The following is a 24614-nucleotide window of genomic DNA, read 5'->3' as shown; positions in this document are numbered from 1 at the left end:
TAAACTATTTTTGAAGGTTAGTGATAAAATACTCATATGAGAGAACAGTTTAGTGATTCATGGGAATGTACTTCTGACTTTGCTGCCTCCAGCAGTGGAAAGAATTTTAAGGATAATGCATCTCTGAAAACAAAACTCTGAGGCATTGGCAGATGAGGAGACAACACAAGGCGTTTGATAGGGTGTGTAGTTAGAGACTGGCCATCATTGCTTTTCCACGCCTTAGCTCAGTGCCTCCATTTTCTCGTACTTGAAATGGAGGTGATAACTTATTTTCTCTGAAGTCTATTGAAAGGTTTTGATAAAGAACAAAAAATTACCATTTCCAGAGCAATCTAAATAACTTATTTTTCTAATTACTAGCAAATCTGCATTTCAGAACTAATTTAATCAACAGATTTTTTTCAAATAACCGCTTCTAGGCATTTTGTTCTAATATTTTCTCAATTATAGACTTAATGTGCTGTTAAAAGAAAATTCAAATGATTTGCCTAAATAAGGCAGATACCAGTGTTTGTTTAAGGACTGAGGGCACATGCACACTGAGACTGGGCATAAACGAACAAGTCATCTGAAGGCAGCATCAGACAGGCAGACATTTTTATTTTAGTCAAAAAGAGAGGTCAGGATTGTTGTCTACATCTTGTTCCGCACGGAGTTCACAAGGAGGTTTATTGAGGGTAGTGAGAGAGGTGTTAAGGTGATTTACGACTTCATGTTAGTGTCACATGGCAGTGTATCTTCCTGCAACATATGATGCAGGGCTGTAGTCATCACCCTGCATTTGTCTATGGATTAACTATTAACTTCCTGTTTGTGTATAAGACTACGCAATGTTACAGTTTAGAGGAAGAAGAAAAGGTAATGGAAGTTTAGTTGCTGGCATCCCCACAAAATTGGAATTGTGGGATGGCACAGACAGTTCAAGGCCCAGATTTGAGGACTGAGAAATACTCTGTAGAGGGCCAACTGTTGAATTAGTGGAATTCTTTTAATAAGAAGGAAGCTATTTTCTGGTATGTTCACGTGATGATAACTTCAGTAGGCATACAGTTGTTAATTTTACAAATAATTTCTGCTGTACCAGATATGGAGGGAAAGGATGTAATTTTATTATTATGGCTAACATTAATAATTATTTCAAACTTTTCTGTCATTTTTAAAAGCAGAAGTAATTAACTTAGTCTAAAGTGTGTGAGAGAGCCCACGTGGCAGTGGGTCAAAGTCTGCCTGGCATAAGAAATGAGCAAAGAATACCACTGAGGTAAAACTGGTTTTGGGGTGGAAACAAATGCTCCTTGATCTATTGAGATCTTATTTTTCATTCATACTCAATAAGTAAACTAACTGTAGTGTATCTTCTGTATTCATACCTCATTGGGTGATATTTTGATCTCAGTATATTTTTAGAATTTTCATTTGATTTGACTCATCGTATGGGAGAAGATATGAAAATAGTGGAGTGATGCTGCCATTTTCAAATAACTTTTAGGTAACTGGAGGCTCCAGTGGAATTGGAAAATGTATTGCTATTGAATGTTATAAGCAAGGTGCTTTCATAACGCTGATTGCAAGGGATGAGGTAAGTGTATGTGTATTTTTACTGACTAAACTCAGTTCACAAAAATCTGTGTAAGTGGGGAATAATTTGGGAATTTATGATTATTCATGCTTTCTTTAGTGTATATTTTGAAGGGAGCCTAAGCATTTCAAATTAATGCATTTGAACAGAAGAGGTGGCTGCCTTTTTAAGGAGCATAGCCCAACATGGAATTTGTGATAAGCTTGCCTTAAAACTCTGCCAGCTATCACTTCTGTTAATGGCATTCATTATTTCAGTGTCTAGATCTGTGGCAGAGGACAAAAGCAGGAAAACCTCTACATTCTTTAAAACTGTATTTTTTTTCCCTACAGTAAGTGACAACTGGGGGATTAAAGACAATTCTTAAAATACATGTAATATCTTGGTGTCTAATCAGCATTGTATCATACCTTTTACTAGTGAAAAACTGTTCATCAAGACAGCTTTGGAGGAAAAAGTGTTCCTTTGATTTTTTTTTAACCAAGAGATATTCATAATTTAGTTGGAATGACTCTGTTTTTGTAATGGGTTGTTACTTTATTTGTAGAGAAAAATAATTATTCAGGAAATAAAAGCACTTATATTTTTTGGGCCTCAGTCCCAGCTGTCTTTAATAATTTACTTACACTTGAGATCTTATTTTGCATAACCTTGAATGCAGCCAGAATTAACACAATTTTTTTTGAAAGGAGCATCGCAATTTGAATTTACCAAATTTTATTGTAATTTTTATGATAATTCCATTACAATGATTGTTCTTCAGAATAGTTTATGTAATTTTGCAAAAATATAAAATAGAACCGAAATACATGAGAAAAATTTAATACCTACAGTCTTAGGTACTCTGTGTAGTTGTATGAAACAAAAACATTAAATATATTATAGAAGTCATTACTGGCTTTAGAAGATGAAGTGAAAAACTTCAAGATGAAGTGAAAAGCCAGTTCTGGTAGCCTGATGGAGTTAATGTTTTCATCATATGCTCACAAATCTGTAAAATGATAATAGTTATAACTGGTTGAGGATAGCTTTTTTGGTTTTTAGGGAATGTTTTTAAGTCTTATTGAAATACTGAAGACTAATATTGCTCACAGAACTGCAGTGCTTTATCTGTTCTTGTATCTTTCAGAACAAGCTGTTGCAGACAAAGAAAGAAATAGAAAAGTATTCTGTTAATGACAAGCAGGTAAGATCACTGCTAACAATGGCTGTAGTGGATTTTGTTTAAGATAGTCTTGTCTTTAAAACAAAGCTGTTTGACAAAAATGAGTGAGTGAGGACTCAGTATTTTAACTCAAATGCTAATCTGCTTACCTGAGATTTTCTGAACTCTGCTACATCTAGGTAGTGCATTAGCCTGCTTCTCTTAGAGAAAAAGATTGATGTCTTAGCTGTAGGTGTAGTATGCTTTTTTGGATAGCTGCAATTTACTGTCACTTGATAAGCATTTGTATTCTTCAAGATGAAGTGGAAGAAGCTAATTTCTCTCAAATCTCTTGCTTTTTGCAATTTATAAATACAGAGATTGTCTTGGGAAATAAGTTTAGATACTTGTTTCCAGGTTTATTTCACTACATTGTACTTATATTCCTTTTCCTGGCAAAGTACTGTAACAGATACACAAGGTAAATTTGTGAAGTTCTCAGACTTCTAAACACTGAAGCTGCTTTAGTGAAGAGATAGTGCACTTGTGCATAAAGGCCCTGTTTTAGAGCTTGCAGAGGTACTACCTTAAAGTGGGTAAGCTTGCTATGTTCAAAATATGCAACTTCAAGATGAAATGCTAAAATTTTTTTTTGCAGTACTAATAATCAAGGGGAGAGGGGAAACAGTGTTCAGGCTGTTATCATCTTTGACTTCTCCTTTCTTGTGTTCCAGAACTTTTTTGTTGCTTTCATGATTACAAATACGAGCAATTTATTTGTCTGTGAAAAGGAATTTGAGTTGATAAACTGGATATTCTGTTGAAAAGAAGCAATGGAAAAAGCTGAATATTTGGAGACAATAGTGTTAGTACTAGCTGATACATTTTTTTAATATATATTTTTGATATCTCCATTTATAAGATAAGATTCTGTCTTTGCTTCCTTACATTATTGTCAGGTGGCTCAAGTGGATTTTTTTTTCTATGCATGCTGCCTTACATCAACTTTATTTGAAAAACTAAGCCATCTGAGGTGAGGAGAAACTATATTTTGCCCATTTAAAAAAAAAATAAATAAATCCAAATAATTTCTTGTAGCTGCTCTAGTAGTTTCCCAAGTTTAGCATTAAAGTTAATCCCCTTGTCAAACACTGTGTCAGGATGTTCTTGTTAAAATCTGTCCAAGCTTGGTAGATGCAGTTTAAAAGGAATTGCTTGCTGCATGTTCATAAGAGTTTCAGTTAAAATCCCAAGGTTGAGCAAGCTCCATTGTGGGCTGAAAAGGACTTCTTTTGCAGAAGCAGCTTTAGACTTGCAGCCAGGTTAAGCATAGGCCGTGGGAGCGATAGGTAGGGTGGCTCATCTGTAGTTATTGTTGGGTTGTAGACAATGTCACAGGGAAGCCTGCCTGATCTAAACACAAAGAACAGAACGGGAAAAAGTACGGAGTCTGGGTCAGAGCTCACACTGGAACAGCGGATCAGAAGCAGGGAAGTGAGTGTAGGTGAACCAGGAGAAGCTGTACGAAAGGATTGCTGAAAAACCGTAGAGAAAGACGTCTGATATGGATCACATCCACAGAGACAGTTACGTTTACTAGATGTTGAGCTAAGAGGCATAGCTCCTCAGGAAAGATGACTTTTTATGTGAGCATATGCTGTCACCTTTCAGCTCGTGCATATATACATGAAACCAGGTTGCACTGATAAACAGAGTCTGGCATCTATGTGTTCTAGTGTTCAACTTGGCAAATGTTCATTTTAAAAACTTTGCATGTGATTTATTTTGAGTGCTGACAGTGCAGCCTTTATGGCTATAGGTGTCCTTGGCCTTTGAGGATTTTTTTTTGCAATATTTTTTTTTAATCCCTTTCCTGATGTAGAATATTACTTCACCAGAAGTTGAATTGATCTTTTATTGTGAAAGCTGTATTAATGATCCAACGCCATGCAATATTTAGAACAAAAGGTGAGGAACAGGGATGGGGATATTAGACTATTTCTGGGAGCGTGTTCTGTGTTGTAGGCTTGGATCTATAGTGCATGCTCTGGAGTGAAGGTGATCGGTATGTGGCAGCAGACAACAGAATGTATGATAATAGAAGCAAAGAGGTGAATTGTATAACGTGACAGTTGTCAATAAAAGCTGTGGTAGTTCCTGAATGTGTTATTTACTGTATGAATAACACATCTGTGCAATCTGATATACTAACAAACTGCTCCAATTTGGATACATAACTGTGATTTTTAACCTACTCACTGATCTTGCAGAGACATCCAGATAATAAATCAATGTCGTTTTCATTCACTTGCTGTTTTGTTCTCAAACTTATGTAAAAGATAAATATTTCCAAAATGTAGTAAATGCCTTAAGGGGAGATGCGTGCAGACCCACCAATAACTTGTGCCGCAAGTTTACTCTGATGTCCATCTACACACAGTGCCTGGAGTCAAGAATAGCCAACCTGCTCTACAGGAATGGCAAGCAGATTCTGTTTATGCAGCTAAGAAGTGTTGTGGTCTGACCAGAGGCAGAACTGACAAATTAACTAGCTGCCAAAGCAGTTAGTTACACTGTGCTAAACTTTTTTGTGTGTGTGTGTCCACTGCTCCATGACAAGTGGTCGTGATGATGCTTGTTACAAACTGCTGAGGAATTTTTTTTTATTTCACATCAAACTGAGTTTAAATGAATTGACCAAAGTAAAAGAAATTATAGAAATTGGAACACGAATACAGGAGTCCCTCATTTTATTGTTCTATGAGATTGCTTATCCTTTCAAGGTGATGAATTGCCCCAAAGCTCTCCTGATTGCTCAGCAGAGGAGGTAGCTTATTTGTAAATACCTGTCCAAGCTGGAGTTTGTAGCGATCTTACGCTTTGTAAGTGGTAACCCAAAGGTAGTGCTTCCTTTGTCCAGAAGATGATTTGAAGGTGCTTCAGAACATCGATTCTGAGATCATCTTTGACAGAAGTAATCAGGCCCTGTTTTCCTTGAAAGTTACTAACTTCTAGCTGCAACAAAACTTAGATATCACTGTCATCTGTTTTCTGTTGACCTGGCCCTGTCTCCCCCCTCCCCAGGCCAATATTTATTTTAATTTTCCTGTATTTTTCAAACTAAACCCCCTAATCTCTGGTTTCCAGACAAGGAGTAAAGATATACACACTACCTCACTTTTTAGATCTTTATGACACTGTGCAACTAGTCAGTTTCTCATAGAATTTTTATTTTAGTTTTGTCCTTGACATGTCCCAATTAAACAGAATACAACTAAATTTTCTACTATTATTCAAAAAAAATTTATTAAAAAAGTGGGTAGCATGCATTACCAATACTAAAGTTAGCAGATTTTAACACTTGATTTATCAATTTTGGAAGAGGTTTTTTTGCAGTGCTGATGCTGCAGTTTCAGAGCAACACTCTGCAACATACCTTTTTATGATGTGGAAAACAAAAAAGGTTTATCTTAAAGATGAGCCTAAGCCACACAAATTATTTGACTTGTGTTTAGCGCTGATGAAAGTCAAATGTAGCACTGTGGAATTTTGGCTGCCTTAGTTAGAATAGTTTTTACTAAACTTTATGTAAATAAGTCATAGTGTGTCTTAGCACAATAAATTAAAATCTCCAGTGTAGGAGAAGTGCAAACTATGCTGACAAAAAGACTTCATATTTTATGCCACTGGGTTTTATTTCATTTTGGAAGGCTAAGAATCCACAGTTACTGGACTTATTATGTTGTGAAAATGTTCTTTCACTTTCCTTTTCTAGGTTGTACTTTGTATTTCTGTTGATGTATCTAAAGACTACGAACAGGTGGAGAATGTTCTGAAACAGGTGAGGAAGTAACTGATTCACCTACCTATCTTAAGAAGCTTATCTGTGTGTGATATATTTCTAATGAAACTAGTTTCTTACAATGATATTGTGCTATAGGAAGGTTTATTTTCCTGCTAAAGAACATCTTAACCTCTCTACTCTTTTCCAGGCTCAGGAGAAGCTGGGGCCTGTTGACATGCTTGTAAACTGTGCAGGTACATCATTTACAGGAAAATTTGAAGATATTGAAGTGAATTCTTTTGAAGTGAGTGACCATACATTTTTATTTTATTGTATGATGATTTCTTATTCAACTGTTCTAACAATTAGATTGCATTCCTGTGTCTTTGCAGATTTTGTATGAATAGTGATATACTTGATTGTGTTAGCTGTCAGAATTAGAATCTATCTTTAGATTTGAGAGGATTTCCTATAATTTCTCATCTATCAGTCCATTGATGGGGCAGAACAGTGAAATCTTCCTCTGGGATAGAGAGGGTCCTCAAGATGGCAAAAAAAATTCTGGCATGTATTTTTATAGTTTAATGCACTATGAAAGGCACTGAATTTCACATGGTCTCATTTTTTTTCGATGGTGAAGATTTTTTTTTTATTATTATTTTTAGGCTGTTTAAGAAAAACTCAGCTGTTTTCAGTGTTCAGCTCTGAGGTGCACAAATTGTTTGCAGCTTGAGAAGCTGCTGCTCTGTTGAAAAGACAAAAAAAAAATCCAAACCCCTGTATTTTGGTTGCTTTATACCCACAGCCCTCAGCCCTGCAGTCATCTACAGATAACACAGAATCATCTGAAAAATACCAAATAGGCATAATTTTATAATTTGGATCATCTGTGCTATTGCTTGTATAGGCTGTCAGTTGTGTTTCAGGTCTTCTAGACAGTGAAATTAAAGACTTCTCCTTATCCTGCCAAAGACTAAAATCTCTGAAATGCATAAATACATAGAATTTTTCTGTTTCCTGTTTGAAAAAGCTCTTTAAACTTGAATTTTTTTATGTTTCTGTACATCATGTGTAAATTGGTGGCTTCTGGGACACTATTTTGTTTAGATTTTCCCTCAAATATTATTCTTTTTTCTTTGAAGGCCATATGGTTCGCAGTATTGTCAGTATCCTAGATGCTGTTAAGACTTGTAGATAGACTGTATTTCTTTGGTTTGAAGTGAGTTTTTTAGCTATAAAACAGTTTATGAAGCTGTGGCATAGAAAACAGTTGTTTCTTTTGCCAGCTGGTAGAACTGCAAATCTAGTAACATTGTTAAAGCAGACTGAAATATGCATGTTGATAAATAATACCAAACAGCTGAAGGATTTTGAATCGGTGGCTCTAATACCATATTAATGTTGTTTGTACAGAGATTAATGGCAGTCAATTATCTGGGCAGTGTTTACCCGAGTCGAGCGGTAATCGCCACCATGAAGGAACGAAGAATGGGAAGGATTGTGTTTGTATCATCTCAGGCTGGGCAATTAGGCCTGTTTGGTTATACAGCTTATTCTCCAACAAAGTTTGCTCTTCGAGGGTTGGCTGAAGCCCTGCAAATGGAGGTATGTGTCCAATAATTTAAGTATTTTTGATTGTAAGCAAAAATATTTTTTATCTAGCAGCACAGCACGTTTTCATTAAATAGTTCTCTTTTTGTCTTGTGCAGCACTGCTAATATGTGTGTGCGCTACGTTGGCCCTTTTTTGGCTGCAGTACAATACTACTGCTGTGCATGGAATTGCAGAAACTAAGCTGACTTCAGTTATATTAGAGGGAATAGATTGAATCTGTCCTAGAACTGAAGATGACCACATGTGCAGACATTTTTAAAATCTTTTATTTTAACTAAAAGGACTTGGTTTTTAAGTCTTTTGAGTAAAAGTCTTTTTCAAGGCTCTAAGTGCAGAATGATGTTGAAGATCCCATGGATGCATGAGGGGCAGGCCAGTGATTCCCAACTTGTTTGTGAGGCCATGGTAAGTGGTTTGTGAACCATACGAAACAGTAAAACTTGCAAGCTAGAATTTGAGGATTTTCCACAAAACATTGTGTTGACAGTGGTTCACCCTTCTAAATTTTGGTATATATGAGCTTTTTATAGTGCAATAATCTAAGCTGATACATAAATCAAGACTGAAACAAATACTGCTTTAATTATTCAATGGAATGAGGTTGGCAAGTACATTGTAGTAAGACAGGTAAAATTGATTTGAAGATTACTTCCCTTATTCTTGTGTTAAGAATGTATATTTTAGTTGTTAAGTGTTTATATATAAAGTGTCTGTGTTTGGTTCTAGACCCTCGCATAGTCCCTGTTGTTATGCTGTTCTGTTCAGTGTAGTTGTATGCCTTGATCAGGATAAGAATGTGGGGTAAAACTGCCTCTAATCACTTCTGGCCTGCCAAATAGAACAACGTGACTGCAGTGTCTTTCTTCAGACTGGTGACCGGCATTTTTGTGAAGACTGAATCATTCAAAACTAAAAATAGGGAGTTTATGGGCCTGTGATGTGGTGTTTCAGTATGTATTCTCAATATAGAATGTTTCATAATATAAATAAAAATACTTTGTGCTTTACAAAACTTCACTTTATCTTAGCCCTCTGAATATTTTCATTAAAAGCTTCCTTATTTGTATTGGAGTTACAGATTGTAACAGACTGCATTGTAGTAGTTTCTAAATAGTAGTGCAGTAACTGATGTAATTCTATGACACATACATGCAAATACATAACTAGATGCAATCGTTGACGTGAGACCTTCCATTTTTCCTCACATTTTCTACTTATTTTTTTGTCTCCTTAAGTTTTAACCCCTTGCAAGTTTATACCATGGGTTGAAAAGCCTTGTGACTCGAGTATACCTCTTAAAGATGTAAAATTAGAGTTTTACATTTTTGTTGGGTTTTTTGCACCTTTGTCCAGCAGTGAAAATATGTCGACATAAACAACAACAAAAAAGCATGCCAATAAGGCTTAGTGAAAGGCTTTTTGGCCTTGTGTTTACGAATGCTCAGTACTGGTGTTTGGCAATGGTTTACTCTTTTTTTTTTTAAAACAGAAATTGCCAAAATTACAGAGCTAAACTACTTTCATATTCCTCTAAATGTCTTTAAAATACTTAAATTCATCAAATAATTTGCAAAGTTTTTAGATATTTTTATTATACAAAATAACACAAGCATCTCTTTAAGATCTTTGCTGTTGTGCTCTCTCATTTGACAAAGCTCTAAGCCTTCCAAGTGCTGGATATGAGGGTGACTTAACAATAAAAGCAATTTAAATTCATGCTTGCTGTATTTCTGCAGTATAAGAGAAAGTAATGATGTTACGAGGGATATGTAAAGGTTGTCAGTATTAAGATAACACTTACTTCTGTAAAATACAGGTAAAACCTTATAATATCTACATAACAGTGGCCTATCCTCCAGATACTGACACACCTGGCTTTGCAGAAGAAAGTAAAACAAAGGTAAACTTTTTCAGTGATACTGTAATGTTTTTAAAGCTTCACTTTGTTGTAAGCAATGCATTTCAGATTTCATTCACTTCTGTAGTACTTTTGAAATCGGTGCATATTAAGAATTTAAGAAGTGCTTTCAAACACTTCAGTTTTATCAACTTAACTAGTCAGAGTTAAATAGCTTGTAGGATAATTTTCTGTGTAGTTTATTGTTCTGGCTTTAAATGGAAGAACCACCTACCTTCAATATCTGAAACACTACGAAGTCTGTCTATACACAACTGAAATATTGTTATGAAATGGTAAACTGTAAAACCACTATCTGTTTTGATATCAAAGCTTAATGAGCCAAAACCAATATTCCTATTTTGCATCTTTGATAATATACAGTTGTTCTGATAGATGGAACAGAGGTTTATTTTCATCTGTCACTTCAGTGAATTTTGCAAACTAGTCATGCTGTATTAATCTATGTAAAGACACAATTGAATACTGGCTGTTTAAGCTAGTATTAAAGTAGGAAGGAGACTCTTCTTGCATTGTGTTTGTAGTGCAAATGACAGTATCGCTTTTCAGAAGGGTGTGTCAGCAGTAGGTCTTTCTCATTTGGCTTACCTCAAACTGGAAAGTTTTGTTCTTCAAAAATTTAGTTGCCTTTTGTCCCTACATATGTAGTATAATTCCAGAAACTACATTCAGGCCTCCTGTTCAAATTGAAGTATCGGGAGAAAAATGTGCCTATTTTTTATTTGCATACTGTGAACTAGAAACCTGATATCTAAGGAGATGAGCCTTTTCAAGATGTCCCATCATGTATAATAGGAAATCGGAGCTGAATTCGATTTTTGTCTTTCACTCTTTGTATAGGAATCAGTAAGGATTGTATAACACAGTTCTTACTTTGTAATTTCTTGATAAAGATATTCTGTATTAAATGTACACTCCCACACATCCATATAAAGTGCCAGAATTAAACATCTGCAGATACTTGTATAGCTTGCGTATTCTCTGTGATTTTTTCTTTATAATAGCCTATTTCAGGGAAATACAGTCACCAGCAAAATGCACTGTTCATCTCAGATTTCTCTTTAAAAGAGATTCAGGGAGATTTATCTTATTTGTCAAAAAGGTGTTGTCTTTTAAGCATATGCTTTGTTTTAGCATAGATGAAGCCTTCAGGTGACTTGCTCCTACCATGATAGTGCACCTTAAATCTCTGCAATATTGCATTGCTCTGACAGTTCAGATACTTGTTTATTATTGTTGCATTTATTTAATAATACTTAATTTAGAACATCTGTCTCTCTAATCCTGGAGAGATGCAAACTAGGCTATTGTAAAATAAAATGTCAGGAACAAGGATATAGGTTTCCTGTGTTTAATCATTAAGTTTTTTGTGGTGTTTTTTTTTTTGAGGTAACTGCTTTACAAATGACAGCCATGCTTTCTTTGGCTGGCCGACTGGCCAGATCGAGTATTTAATGGCTGATTTCTGCCTTCCTTTTTCTCAACATGTCATTAATTTTAGCTGTTGCTTCTGAACAGCTGCTATTTTTTTCCACAGACTTAAAATATTTTAATTACTCTTGACATCGCTGTATCTCTTTCACATTTGGTTGAAGCTGGCCAGTAAGCTCAGAGGTACATAGGGGTTATGAGATGGAGATCTGATGCCATAAGCCATATTATTACAGGAAACAGCATGTAAAAGGTGTTTGTATAGGATTTATGCTGGCAAAAACACTGATTCCCCCCTACCCTCCCTTAAAATACTAAAAAAAAAGTTTTTGGTGAGCCTGGTCAGTGAAATCGGGATTCATAATTCTATAGATATTTGGAAAGAGGTCTGTTTCTGTGAAATTTAATTTCTGTAGTACTTTAGATTGATAATGAGAGAGAAACCTGTAGTTGCTCAGCTCTTCCCTAAAGTGCTTTTTAGAAGTATTAATCTCAGAATTAAACTAGTCACAACATTTCACTAGGCTTGAATGCTTCCAATTAAATTTTGTTATTAAATGTAACTGAATTAGCCATTACAACAAGTCAACTTGCGACCAAGTGCTCTTTTCTCCCCAATTTAGTGCTGTTTTTTTCTTCATCAACAGAACCATCTATCTTAACATATTGAGAATTTAAATAGCTTGCTGTGCAATTAACTCTCATTTGTTAAAAGGACATGAATGACAAACATGCATCTAAATACTTAAAGTATATTTTTGCCATTTGTTTTTGTAACAGGCCAGACTTTTTTTTGTGAAAAAAGTTGTGATTGCTAAAATAACTGCCATAAGTACTTTTTTTCTAGGAAGGTGAAGTGGCATAAATGCTCTAAAACATGAAGAAATAAAATGCAGTGATGGATTTTGGTGGATGCCAGTATGTGAAGGTTTAGAAATTTTTTTAAAAAAAGTTGTTTTGTCGATCTTAAAATATTTCAAGCCTATCTTTTACTTAATTTGTATCAAAAAAAGACATAAATGAACTAATACAGGTGTTGAGGAGACGTAGTTTAAGCATTTTGATAGCTCCTAACGAAAATAAAACACTTGGGGGAAAAAAATAATATTTTTTTTAGTAATAAACTATTTTAAAAGTACTACTCAAGGAAAAGCTGTCATTTCCCTTCATAAAATTAGACTATTATTTGTGAAGGTGCTTTTACCCGTCTTTAAGTGGATGTTTAGGTGACTGTGGTAGCGCTTGCTAACAGTGATGTCATCCATGACAAAAGACCCCAAACCAAAATTTGACCTTCCTATTTTTCTTTCCTGTGTGTTGTTAATCAAACTTATATTGGTGTTTTTCTACTAAAGCCCTTAGAGACGAAGCTAATTTCTGAAACCTCATCTGTTTGTCAAGCAGAACAAGTCGCCAGAGTTATAGTCAAAGATGCCGTAGTAAGTAAATTATCTCTCTATTGTATGCTTTTCACTGGAAAGACTAGGATCACATTTAATACTTGTTTAAGACTGGAAGACAATGGCTAAGCTAAAAGCAACACGGAACACTAGTCTTTGCTGGTTAGTTTGAAAAGGAAATATTTTCTTTATTCTTCTTTTGCCACCGTACCTACAAATTATTTTATACAATCTCTTGAAACTAAGAAGTATCTGAAGTTGTACATTAGACAGAACAGAATGATGCTTCAGTATGATGCAATGTCTCGAAGGCAGATTATGACTGACTTTAAAGCACTAAACTCTGTTGACTTTTTATGTATCAAACACCATCTGTCTAACCTCAAAAGCTTGTTGGACTATCTTATTTTTTGTGAAGATGAGTTCATATAAAAATAATTTTACAATAAATGAAGGCAGTCTAGCTTTTTTGGCTTTTAAGGTCTTAAGTAGGTGATTTATGAGTGATTAAAATACATAAAATGCTGCTCTTAGTGGTTAAAGTTGTATTGCCTTTCTGATGAATTTTTTTAAATGTTTTGTGCTATGGAATGCTTGTGTGCTTAGTAAGGCACCTCAGAATGGAAACAAACATGAAATTTCATATTTGTAAAGCACAGTGATTGAATCCTAAAATCTGTAATTATTTTGCGGTTCCAAATATTCTTGATCTTCAACATGATTTACAGCTACAGCAGGTGTTCAGTTGTGAAGTTTTTACAATATTTTTACAAATACAGCACATAGACATTGTTTTGTGTTTGGTTTTTGGATGGAGAGTTTTAAAAGCAAGTACTACCTCACCCAGTATTCTGCTTTCTTAAGCTAATTTCCTCTCTAATCTTAAGCATCTGGTATTTCTATACCATGCTTTCCAGCATTTTGGATGGTATATAAATTCAGACATGGCCTTTATGCACTCAAGCCATCAACTGAAAGGCTAAAATAGAAATTAAAAAGTATCTCTGTACTGTAGCAACTTGCAGTCCTCTCAGGTGTGTGTGTTCGGAAATAACCAAATCTCATATGCTCTGCTACTGTGCATAGATTCCCTCCTAACCCTGATTCAGGACCACCACCTTCTCCTTTCTCTTCCACATTCCGTAGATTTAATCCTGCAGTGTTTCAGAAAGTGTTTTCCAGCATAAAGCCTGCTGGAAACAAATAGGAGAAGCCTGGGAGTCAGAGCCATAGAGCTGCAATTTTCCTAATGAGTAGTCAAAATGCAACCAACCAAACAACTTTTTCCTGGTGTCTCTCCCCACTCTTCTGCCAGCTGAAGTGCTTAGCAGGCTGTGTATCTTGTGGTTTTGAGGAGGGCACATTAAAAATTCTTTACGTAGATGAAGGAGGACCTGTGACCTACCATTGGAAATACACTCCCATGCCAAATCTCATGTGATAGCAAACTCATTTTAGCAAAAGGCAAGCAATGTTTGATTCTACAATTAGAGTAGTGATTGGTGATCTGACAGGGTGTAATTCTGCCTCTGAAATATGCTTGCTGATGGGGAGACTGTCATGCATTTTCTCCATCAGTAAGCATGCTTCAAGAAGAAATTTAGAGGCTTTCCATCTTGTAAAGAATCTGCAGTAATTTAGCACAACCTCTCTCTAAAAAGAAGTTAGCTTCCCTGTCCATTTTTAAGTGAACAGCTTGGAATGTTGCTATATAGTACAAAATATTTTTTAATATTTCGTTTCTTAATTCTGTAATTTTTTTAATGTAATAAAGATATTTGTTGTTAGTGATATCAGTCATGTATGTTCATCAAGAATAGCTGTTGAAATAAGACACATCATGGTCTGCAACAATTGGGTAAATTACTTTTTTCTTTTCTTTATCGCTGTTTTCATTCCATCTAGCAAGGGAACTTCAACAGCTCAGTTGGATCAGATGGTTACATGCTATCAATATTGACAAGTGGAATGTCACCAGTCACTTCTATTACTGAAGGTCTTCAGCAGGTAAGATTTGTGAAGGCCCTGTAGTAACAATTTCTTATAGTTTAAAATACTTTAAAATGTAGAATATTACGCAAACATTGTTTTTTCATCACATGGGTGTTAATACTGTGGAGACTTGGGTTTAGGAAACTGAAGCAGTATTCTCAAGCTGAAGCAGCAAGTTGGGGGGAAAGCTAAGATTACTACCTGCTGCTGCTCAGTCCTGAACTGTTACATTGTTGTGATGGTTTTCATGCGTTTGTTTCTCAAGATTATATAACATACCTGCCTGGAACTTTTTTTATGTAATGAGTAAATAATATGCTACAATTTGGGATCTTAAATTAACTAAAAAAATCTTTCTCTCTGTTTCCAGGTTGTTTGCATGGGCATTTTTCGCATCGTTGGCTTATTTTACCTAGGAAGTTTTGACAGTATAGTTCGTCGCTGCATGATGCAAAGGGAAAAATCTGAAAGTGCAGATAAAACTGAGTAATCTTTACTTTGAATTGAAAGAAGGATGTCAAACAGTCCTGAACAGCTTGCTGTGTAAGTGGGACTCAGTTTTTCTCCTGAAGGATTTAGACAGGAGGTACTTGAATTATGTGACAGACAAGTCCTCTCAAAAGCTATGAAAGAAAACAAAAGTACAACTCCAGAAAATGCCAAACTATGCAAAAGTGTGAATGAGGATTAAATTTTTTTTTGGTGATTTGAGTTGGAGAGAATTTGGGGAACTTGTAAGTGGTCTGCAGAGTAGAATTTGAGAATGGACTATGTGTGGTAATTCTGGACAAATGCTTAAGTTTTCACACTGTGGTGCTTATGGACAAAATTAAGTACCATAACAGATGGGGCTGAAGTAGATTTAAGTCCTCTGAAAAGTTGGTACCTTTTGCTAACGTTTTGGGACTCTTTTTAATTTAGAATGTTAACTTTTCCTTTGGCCAGTCTACAGATCCTTCTGTTAATGACAGCTTTCCTCATTCTGTCCAACATGCAACTGTGGAAACCTTAAGATAGTAGATAAATGATCCAAGCTTTCTCAGTCTGGGAGTAATTAAAAAGTATGGTTTAATACATGCATACTTTCTAAAGGGAGATGAAGAACCCGTTCCCACAGAGAAATGCTAGGAGATGTGACTGGGTCTGTAGCTCTTCTGGCCTTTGAAGTATATTGTGAACAAAAATAATCAAACCAGTATCAAGTGTGTTGATTATGACTTTCAGCATTTTAAGCCATTGAAATTATGTATAATTTTTACAGATACTTAACTTTTCCTTATCTGCCAGTTTTTGCTCTGGAATGGAAAGTAGCTTAATGCTACTGTTATGCACATTATTTTTCAAAGCTGCAAATGATGAGCCAAACCAGTAGCTGATGATAGAATCAATTGTAACTAAAATGCCGGGCTCTTAGGAATGTAGCTTTTTGGGGCAGGGCTTCAGGAAGGGGGAGGGATGTGTGTCAGAATGGCATTCCATATATAATTTTTTCACTACGCAGAAAAGATTTCAGGTGACAAGAAAGTATTTAAAATGCTCTCCTTCTATGCTCCACTTCTAATTTGTTTCATTTGAAATACATAAAACAAGGCTGCTCAATAACTGCTTCGGAATATACAAAAACCAGTCGTCGTTTCTAATAAACCTTGAGTTTAACACTGAAAAAGCTTGATGCATAACAATGATGTTTTAAGGGTGCATTATGTATACCATTTATTTAATGGACCACTATAGCAAGTGCCTTGTGAGCTGCTTTTTTTTTCCAAAAGCTGCGTATTTTGTATTTGTTAGCACTGCTGTGTTTTCAGTGTCATATTTTCCATTTTCAGTCAGTAATCTGAATCTAAAATTACTCGTAAAACTGGGCACTTTCATTTCCTTGAAAGTAGTATTTAACAACAAAATAGGCAAAATTGATTGCTTTTGTTAAGATATTCTCTACATCTATTTAAGAAAAGGTATTCAGTTAAACTGAGATGAAAAATAATAGGTGGTTAACTGGAAAACCTTTAAAATGTAATCTGTTCAGGCTTTTTATTTCCCCCTCTCTGATTTTGGTTGATCGCTTTTCAAATTTTGGTAGACTAAACTTGCTTTAATACCTAGTTTACAAATATTTTTTGGGGGGAGGGTCACATTGGCACCCTCATTTTCAGTGGTTAGATTTTTGTTAGATTGCAAACGTTGAGACACTGTTGAATTCTTCACAAAGCCTATGTTTTAGGTCCTGCCCCCGATGTTGTTTAGATATGTGAAGTTGTGCATGCCTATAATATAATACTAATTTTGAGAACAGAGTGTATTCCTGCATTTTTAAACAGCTGTGCTTCAGTGCAAAGAAATATATAGGGTGCATGTGTGCTTCCTGTGCTGCTTAATGTGAATGGCATAATGGACCGTTTATCATACATCCACTGTCAGCATTGCTGGGTTTCTTAAAGCAACATAACAATGCTATTTGGACCTCATTTATCTATGTTAATTACTATTTTGATGCAAATCAAATACTCCTTTGACCACTGGGCAAAAGATACCAACATGTGTGAATCAGTTGTGCTGTAGTTTGAAAGAAATGCTTACGTAAATTACTTGACATCAACACAAGCTTGAAGGTCAGGACTTAAAACCAGTAAGAGTTTGGATACTTGAATTTTTGGATCTTCAACTTGGAATGTTAAAGGTTTACATTTAAGAAACATAATCCAGAAGGTCAGAGCACACAAGACACTATGGCAGCAAGACTTCTTTGAATTATTTCAGGATGGACATCTTAGATCACCAGTGACTGATACAATTCAGCACAAGTGTCTGTGAAAGAGTAATAAGAATACTGGGTGAAAGTTATAGCCCTGACCTGTAGAGACTTCACACCTAATTTTGCATAGTGTAAGCAGTTGTATTGACAGTCAAACTGTAGGTTGAATCCCCCAGTAATTGTGGAAATTGGAACCAGGCAAGTTTTTTGAAGGAAGAAGTAAAGAATGATCTTTCAAAATGTTGTAGTTTCTGCAGTTGCAAGTTAATGCAGATAATTTTAACTGATAAACTTTTAAACTATTTTATTGTCAAAACACAGTAAACTGTCAACTATAGCAACTTCCGGTGTTAATTTTTTTTTATGCACATTCTGTATCTACCAATGTACTCATTTTAAGGTCCAATATTAAGTGAAGGAGATGCCTTGTAATCTTGTGAAAAAATGTTTAGCAGCCAAAAAAACTGTTTTGCCAGTTTAAATGTTACAAAACCTCTGCATTGAAATGTTTCAGTAATGTATTAGATCTGTGAAGAACTTCAAATAGGCTTTATTACTTTTTGTCAGATTGTCAGTAATTTAATCACTCGTGCCATATCAGTCAGTGTTTTGTCTCTTGTTTTCTTGGATCAGTCTTTAAGACTCAATTCAGGCTTTGATAGTCTTTTCCATTCCATGTAGTTTCTAATGACTGTCTGCTTCAAACACATTTATTGTAATTTCACCTATAGTTTACTTCACCAAGGTGTTCATGTGCAATTTAAATAGATTTAATATTTTACTAAGAAAAAAGATATAGGTAAATAAACTTTATTTGCTGTGAAAAACTTTAGGCACTTTTAAATGGTAAAAATATATAGAATTATTTGTAAAAAGAAATTTTGTGCTTATTGCTTCATCATTTTTGTGCCAGAACTGTAAACTAGTTTTCATATTTTATATTTCTCAAAATAAATGGAGAATCAAGAAAGGCTGTAACTTCTTGGTTTTTTTTTTTCTTTTTGTTTAAATCTGGGATTAGTTCAGCAGTATCCTCTTAATTTTGTAGGACAGCGGGGGGGGGGCAATATATTCCTTCCTCCATTTTGGCAGCTTAGGGCAGAGGTGTACAGCAGATGAAGGATGTAAAGAATTTGACTGAATACTGTCAGCAGATCCAGCATCATCAAGCCATAATGAAAGGGAGATTAAATTGACAAAAAGTGCCTTTTTGCAGGAGCTGCTGCCAGTGTAACTAGTGCTTGTGCTTTCTGGAAGTGCTTGTGAATCCTGATGAGGCAAGTGATGCTCATTCTTCCCAGTGGAAAACAATAGAAATAATAGCTACGGTAGATGTCTTGCTGTACCACCGAGCATGCAGCTGTGTATAAAATTATATTATGTTTCAGCTCTGATAGGAGGGCTTGAGTGGATAGTGCCAAGATAATAGTAGGGGAGATATAGCCCTAAGATACATACTCTCAAAGTAAATCCAAAATTGCAAAAGTTCAATCTCTTAGAAGGACATTCTTATTAAATTATCAGAGAGCCAAAATCAAAGATGGATTGAGGAAAGTATATGCTATCTAAAAACGTGTTTTAAAGCTGAGGGGCTGGACAGTTAAAAGTTTTGAAATGGAAGAAGGCCATGTTGCAACTGGAGCTGCTGATTTTTCCTTTTTAGTAAAAGTAAAAGGCCAAAGTAGATTGCTCTTCATTCTTTTTTGTAGTTGGATTTCAGCTACAAGGCCCAGACAGTACCAAGCACACTGAAGAGCAGGTGCATATTTGATTGTCTGTCAAAGCTGGTAGTAAAATCTCATGAAGTCACTTTCTTTCCTCTGTCACTGGGGGGAGACTGTCACAAGAGCCAGAGACCTTTAAATGAGGTGTCTGTCTTGCCACACCTGCCATCCTCTTTTCTCTTATTTCCTTTCTTTCAACCTAGATGCACTAAATTGGTGAAGAAGACTGTGCTAATCTTCCGTTGTTGGTGGTCTGCAGTGGGGGGAAATAATACTGTTAAGCTTTTGGACAGAAACTTGCATTGAAGGAAGTGGAAAGTGCAAATACTTTTTTTTTTTTTAAACCCCAAAGATGCATATCTAATTTGATTGAGGTGGGGGCAGGGGCAAGCATTTCATAAAGCTGGTTGGGGAATCCTTGATGAAGGATTATAATACCAAACTGCCTCCCTGGTAGAATGCCACCAAGGCAGTCTGAAATTTTATTTTTCTAAGTTGAAAACAAGTTTGTTTTCATCTTTGAGGGGAATCCCCATGTTAATTTTAAACCTTTTGAGTTCTAACTATGAAGTTCATTCTGTAGTAGTGCCGCTACAGCAATGTAAATAAACACAGGAGGTGAACATAAAACATATGTGACTAACAGTAAATCATCCTACTGAGCACGTAGAATCAACTCCCTTGGCCAAAATAAGGTGTTAAATCTGTAAAGATACCAGCTGTAAACAGTGTATATAAAAATAAGTCTAAAACCAAATCTTAAATGTTCTAGGTAATTTGCAACTGAGGGGAATACCCTTTTCAAAGCTAACAGGTGCTTCAAAGAAAGTAGTTAAAATGAGTTGTGTTGGTCTTTTTTACAAAGCATTTACTCAAAAAATGCTCTAGTCCTTTTTACTTTGAGAAATTTTAGCAGGTGTAATATAAGTTTATGGATCTGAGATGGATGCTCCTATTTGTCGAGTGGACTCTTCCCATTTCCTATTCCTCCCTGCTGAAACCATCTCCTTCATGCTTCTGCTGTTTCAACTGGAAAGTTGGTCTCTGATTCCTTTTTCCATAGCAGAAAGAAGGGGCATATGCGGCATTGCCCAAATCACAAGAATAGCTTGGCAGCTTGCGAAAGGTGATGAAACACCTTGGATACTGTAAAGGCAAGACCCTATTGCCACATAGCACCGTAGAGATGCCAAAGAGAAGGATTTCCAGGGCTGGATGCAGTTGTTTTTCCTCCTTCCAATACAAACCATGGGGCCTCTGTATCTTGGCAAGAAGTGAAGATGACTGAGGGGTAAGTACAGTAAAAGGGGTCTGAAAGTCAGGAACTCTTTGCTATGTTGGACCTTAAGGATATTCTCTTGAGTATCTCATCCAGCTGCCTTTCCTGATGAGCACAATTAAGCCCCATGAAATAAACCATAATTGCAGGTTGAGCGTCCTTAAAGTGTTTTACAGTAGCATTCTCTGCTCTTCAAGCACTGCCAGCCAAAAATTATGCACTCCATACCTGTAGCATATGCAACACTGGCAGGATGGAAGGCAATCTCCTGTTTCAGGAATGCACCCTGAAGAAGTGCTCGTTTGTTCAGGTTAACTTGCTACCGTGCTGGTTAAAAATAAGGAAAATACACATCCACGCTTCATGGGTGCTACTTTTCCCTATACTTTTTACATGCAGAAAACTTTCTTAAAGCATTTTATGCAAAAGACCCTGGCTGCTGCCTAGATAGCAATGTTGGGCAAAACAGATGAGACAGTCTTCAAAATAAATGGTGGTGTGCTGTTGATAGAGAATTATATGCATGCATGCAGGTCTCTAGAACTACAGTGTTGTTTTCAAGGTGTTTCATGCAGCTTGGCAGGGATGCCATAGGTCTGTGGGTATCATGGTCTCCTGGACAGAAACAAATGTGGAAGGTCATGTGGTTGGTGGTTAGTTTAGGCAGGGCAAGTTAGAAAGCTCTTGCAGGCACAAGGCACGCAAAGCAAATGTGTGCTGGCGTGGAAAGGAGCAGCACTGAATGCCTTGAACAGAGGAACCCACGGGAAGCATGGCCGTGGGTGGCACAGACAAATGCCTCACTGGACACAGCACCAGCCAGCATATACAGTGCCATTGGCACTGCTGGAGTAAGTCCAGAGGAGGCCATAAAGATGGTCAGAGGCCTGGAGCACCTCCTGTACGAGGACAGGCTGAGAGAGTTGGGGTTTTTCAGCCTGGAGAAAAGAAGGCTCCGGGGAGACCTTATAGCAGCCTTCCAGTACCTGAAGGGGGCTAGAGGAGAGATGGGGAGGCACTCTTTATCAGGGAGTGTAGTGACAGGATGAGGGGCAATGGTTTTAAACTGAAAGAGGGTAGATTTAGATTAGATATTTGGAAGGAATTTTTTCCTGTGAGGGTGGTGAGGCACTGGAACAGGTTGCCCAGAGAAGCTGTGGATGCCCCATCCCTGAAGGTGTTCAAGGTCAGGCTGGATGAGGCTTTGAGCAACCTGGGCTAGTGGGAGGTGTCCCTGTCCATGGCAGGGGGGGTGGAACTGGATGATCTTGAAGGTTCCTTCCAACCCGAAACCATTCTGTCATTCTATGATTTACAGGCATTTACAGTGCCTTTGGCTGCTAATTTTGCTAATGTGCAAATTCCCCACCCATGGGCACAATCTTAGCGGACTCTTGATATAAACACAGTATTTAAGCTGTGCCAGAGCGTGGTAACACAAAGGACTTATTTGGTTGTCATAACTATATTTACCTATACACTGTAAATACTACTTTTGTGTTACTCAAATTTAGTTTTGGGTGGGTTTTTTTATTATTTGTTCTAAAATAGAAAATCTCTGCAGATTTACAGTAAAAAATGTGCCAATGTCCTTGCTCACTTTGAATGCTGTCACACATACAAACATACACCCTGCGTGTTTCGTGCCTGCTCAGGCAGGGCTTTAAACAATCGCTCGCTTCTCTCCAGCTTGCCTGCTCATGAGCCAAGGAAATAAAAGTGTGGGCAGGTCACCAGAAACTGCTGTTGAAATCCTGTTGATGTTAATACAAAGGTACAGGGAAAAGGTGTCCACTTTCAGATTGTCAGGAAGTTCAGCGTTGCCAGGCATAAAGAACTGTATAGCATTGGTTCATAATGCATCCACTGTACATTGGGCATCTGGGAAGCTATCAAAGAAATAGCAGGCTTTGTAGGATCCTGCCCGTTTGGTCAGTTGCCCAAACATGGATAAGAAAGCCATCTCGCTAAAATAATCTGTCCTTCACACCACCAGTCTTCACTGATACCTGTGGTCAATGCTCCTGCCTCTAATTGTCAAGGGAACTTTTTTCACGTGAGCATCTGTTTGCATTCCTAACTGAGTTCCGCTCCTTGGCACAGGTAATTCTTCTCAGTAGTCTGATTAACGTCGGTGGACCAGCTCACATAAAGGTTAAATGTGTGTGCAGAAGGATTTTCAGGATCAGATCTTTAGTAGTCAGCATGTTACTGTGCTACCTAAAAGCACTGTAATGATTTATTAGCTGACTTTATTTGCTTGTTCCATGTTCTTTGATAAATCCTAAGCCTGTCTTGCCCGTTTCTTCTACCTGCCCCCAAAAGCCTATTGCCTTTATTTTGGATGTCTTTTTAACTGTTGTCTGTTTTAACTGTTGTTTTATCCTGAGCTGAGCTCAAACAAACAAGCAAGGTAAAAAGCAGTACTGTGATGCAAACTTGTGACACATTAATAGATGCTCATCACCTGCTCAGGTAGCATTATAATTGGTTTTAAGATGCCGCTCCTTTTAATTACAGCCATAAATACAGGTCAGATGAAATGCATTTGACACATTAAGTTAAGAACAAGAAAGACTGTTTAAATGCACATAAATTTGTTTTACCTTTTTATGGAGTCCAAGTTTATCATTCTTCAGGGCACAGTTTTTGTTTCCCATGACTCATGCCTAATACCCTTACTTAAAGCAAACAGTTCCTAGGATTTTCTCTTGTGCTTTTCATTTCTTTGGTACAGTCTCAGCTGTGTTTGGTACTGGCAAGCTTTCTTGTGAACCATGACCACTGTTTTCCTATGAAACCTTTGCAAAGACTGATTTGTCATTCCTATAGCGAAGTGCTGAACGTAGAGCTGGTGGAGAAAAAACATAATTACTAAATCCATTCCAAACAGAGCATCTCATGACGTTTTGCTGTACCTGTTTCTATCAGAAATCAGTTATGAATTCTGCAACTATTTTAGTTTACCGATTATATGCTCTCAGTACACTCTGTTCATTTTGTTAGTCTGACTTCCATTTCTGCATACGAAATACATTTAAATGCCCTGAGCAAATTCAGTGATATTTTCAAGTTCTTACAAAAGCCCATCAATTTTATACGCATCTTTGTTTTCTGCCTCAGTCCCTCATAAACCCCCTGGTTTATCTTGTGGGTTGCTATGACACTGTTGTGTAGCTTACCGAGTTTTTCTGTGTTAGTTAACATCCGTGTCTGATGTATTTTCAGTTGCGGGACCAACTGTATTGGATTCAGTCACTAGCACAGTGACACCCTGAATCAGCAGCCTGGTTGGTTATGGCTGTTCTGATTTTCTGTGTCACTTGTTCCTTTTAAACCATGGCATCTTACATGGAAATGTCAGGTTACTTTCTGTATTCAGAGGAGACCTTTTCTTTTTTGGTGCAAGATGGTGATTTTACTTGGTAGACAGATCCCTTGTCTGAATTTCTACCATCAGAAGCAATCCCTCAGTTCATTGCAAACACCTTACTTTCTGAAGTCCTTTATACAGAGAGAGATGAGGCATGTTTGTGCTCCAGCATTTAACCATGCCATGAGTTACATGCATGCACGGGTGGGGTACAGGCCTTAGCCCACGGATGCGTAGAGCATAGAATCACAGAACAGTTTGGGTTGGAAAGGAACGTAAAGATCATCCAGTTCCAACCCCCCTGCCATGGGCAGGGACACCTCCCACTAGCCCAGGTTGCTCAAAGCCTCATCCAGCCTGGCCTTGAACACCTCCAGCGATGGGGCATCCACAGCTTCTCTGGGCAACCTGTGCCAGTGTCTCACCACCCTCACTGGGAAAAAAGTTCTTTGCAATATCTAATCCATTACCCCTCGTCCTAACACTACATTCCCTGATAACGAGTCCCTCCCATCTCTCCTATAGCCCCCTTTAGGTACTGGAAGGCCGCTATACCGGCTCCCTGGAGCCTTCTCTTCTCCAAACCCCACTCCCTCAGCCTGTCCCTGAACAGGTGGT

At 37.0% G+C, this 24614-nt stretch overlaps 1 protein-coding gene across 1 annotated transcript; it reads left to right on the top strand.

The window, feature by feature from the left end:
- Positions 1-756: 756 nt before the first annotated feature.
- KDSR (3-ketodihydrosphingosine reductase) lies at positions 757-15745 on the top strand. The gene is made up of 10 exons (XM_010086361.1): positions 757-861; positions 1493-1582; positions 2712-2768; positions 6502-6567; positions 6719-6814; positions 7924-8115; positions 9941-10024; positions 12829-12912; positions 14779-14880; positions 15236-15745. Exons 1-10 carry the CDS (start codon positions 757-759, stop codon positions 15353-15355), a joined length of 996 nt encoding a protein of 331 aa, XP_010084663.1. The 3' UTR covers positions 15356-15745.
- The last annotated feature ends 8869 nt before the right edge of the window (positions 15746-24614 follow it).

The sequence above is a fragment of the Pterocles gutturalis genome, unplaced genomic scaffold (assembly GCF_000699245.1).
Source record: "Pterocles gutturalis isolate BGI_N339 unplaced genomic scaffold, ASM69924v1 scaffold1456, whole genome shotgun sequence".
Lineage (NCBI taxonomy): Eukaryota > Metazoa > Chordata > Aves > Pterocliformes > Pteroclidae > Pterocles > Pterocles gutturalis.
Note: the sequence above shows the minus strand (reverse complement) of the source record. Positions and strands in the feature narration are given on the sequence as shown.

Coding starts and splice junctions, on each gene's coding strand:
- KDSR (XM_010086361.1), top strand. CDS start 757: ATGCAGGGCTGTAGTCATCACCCTGCATTTGTCTATGGATTAACTATT. Junction 6,815..7,923: donor TTGAAGTGAATTCTTTTGAA/GTGAGTGACCAT, acceptor TTGTTTGTACAG/AGATTAATGGCAGTCAATTA. Junction 8,116..9,940: donor CTGAAGCCCTGCAAATGGAG/GTATGTGTCCAA, acceptor TGTAAAATACAG/GTAAAACCTTATAATATCTA.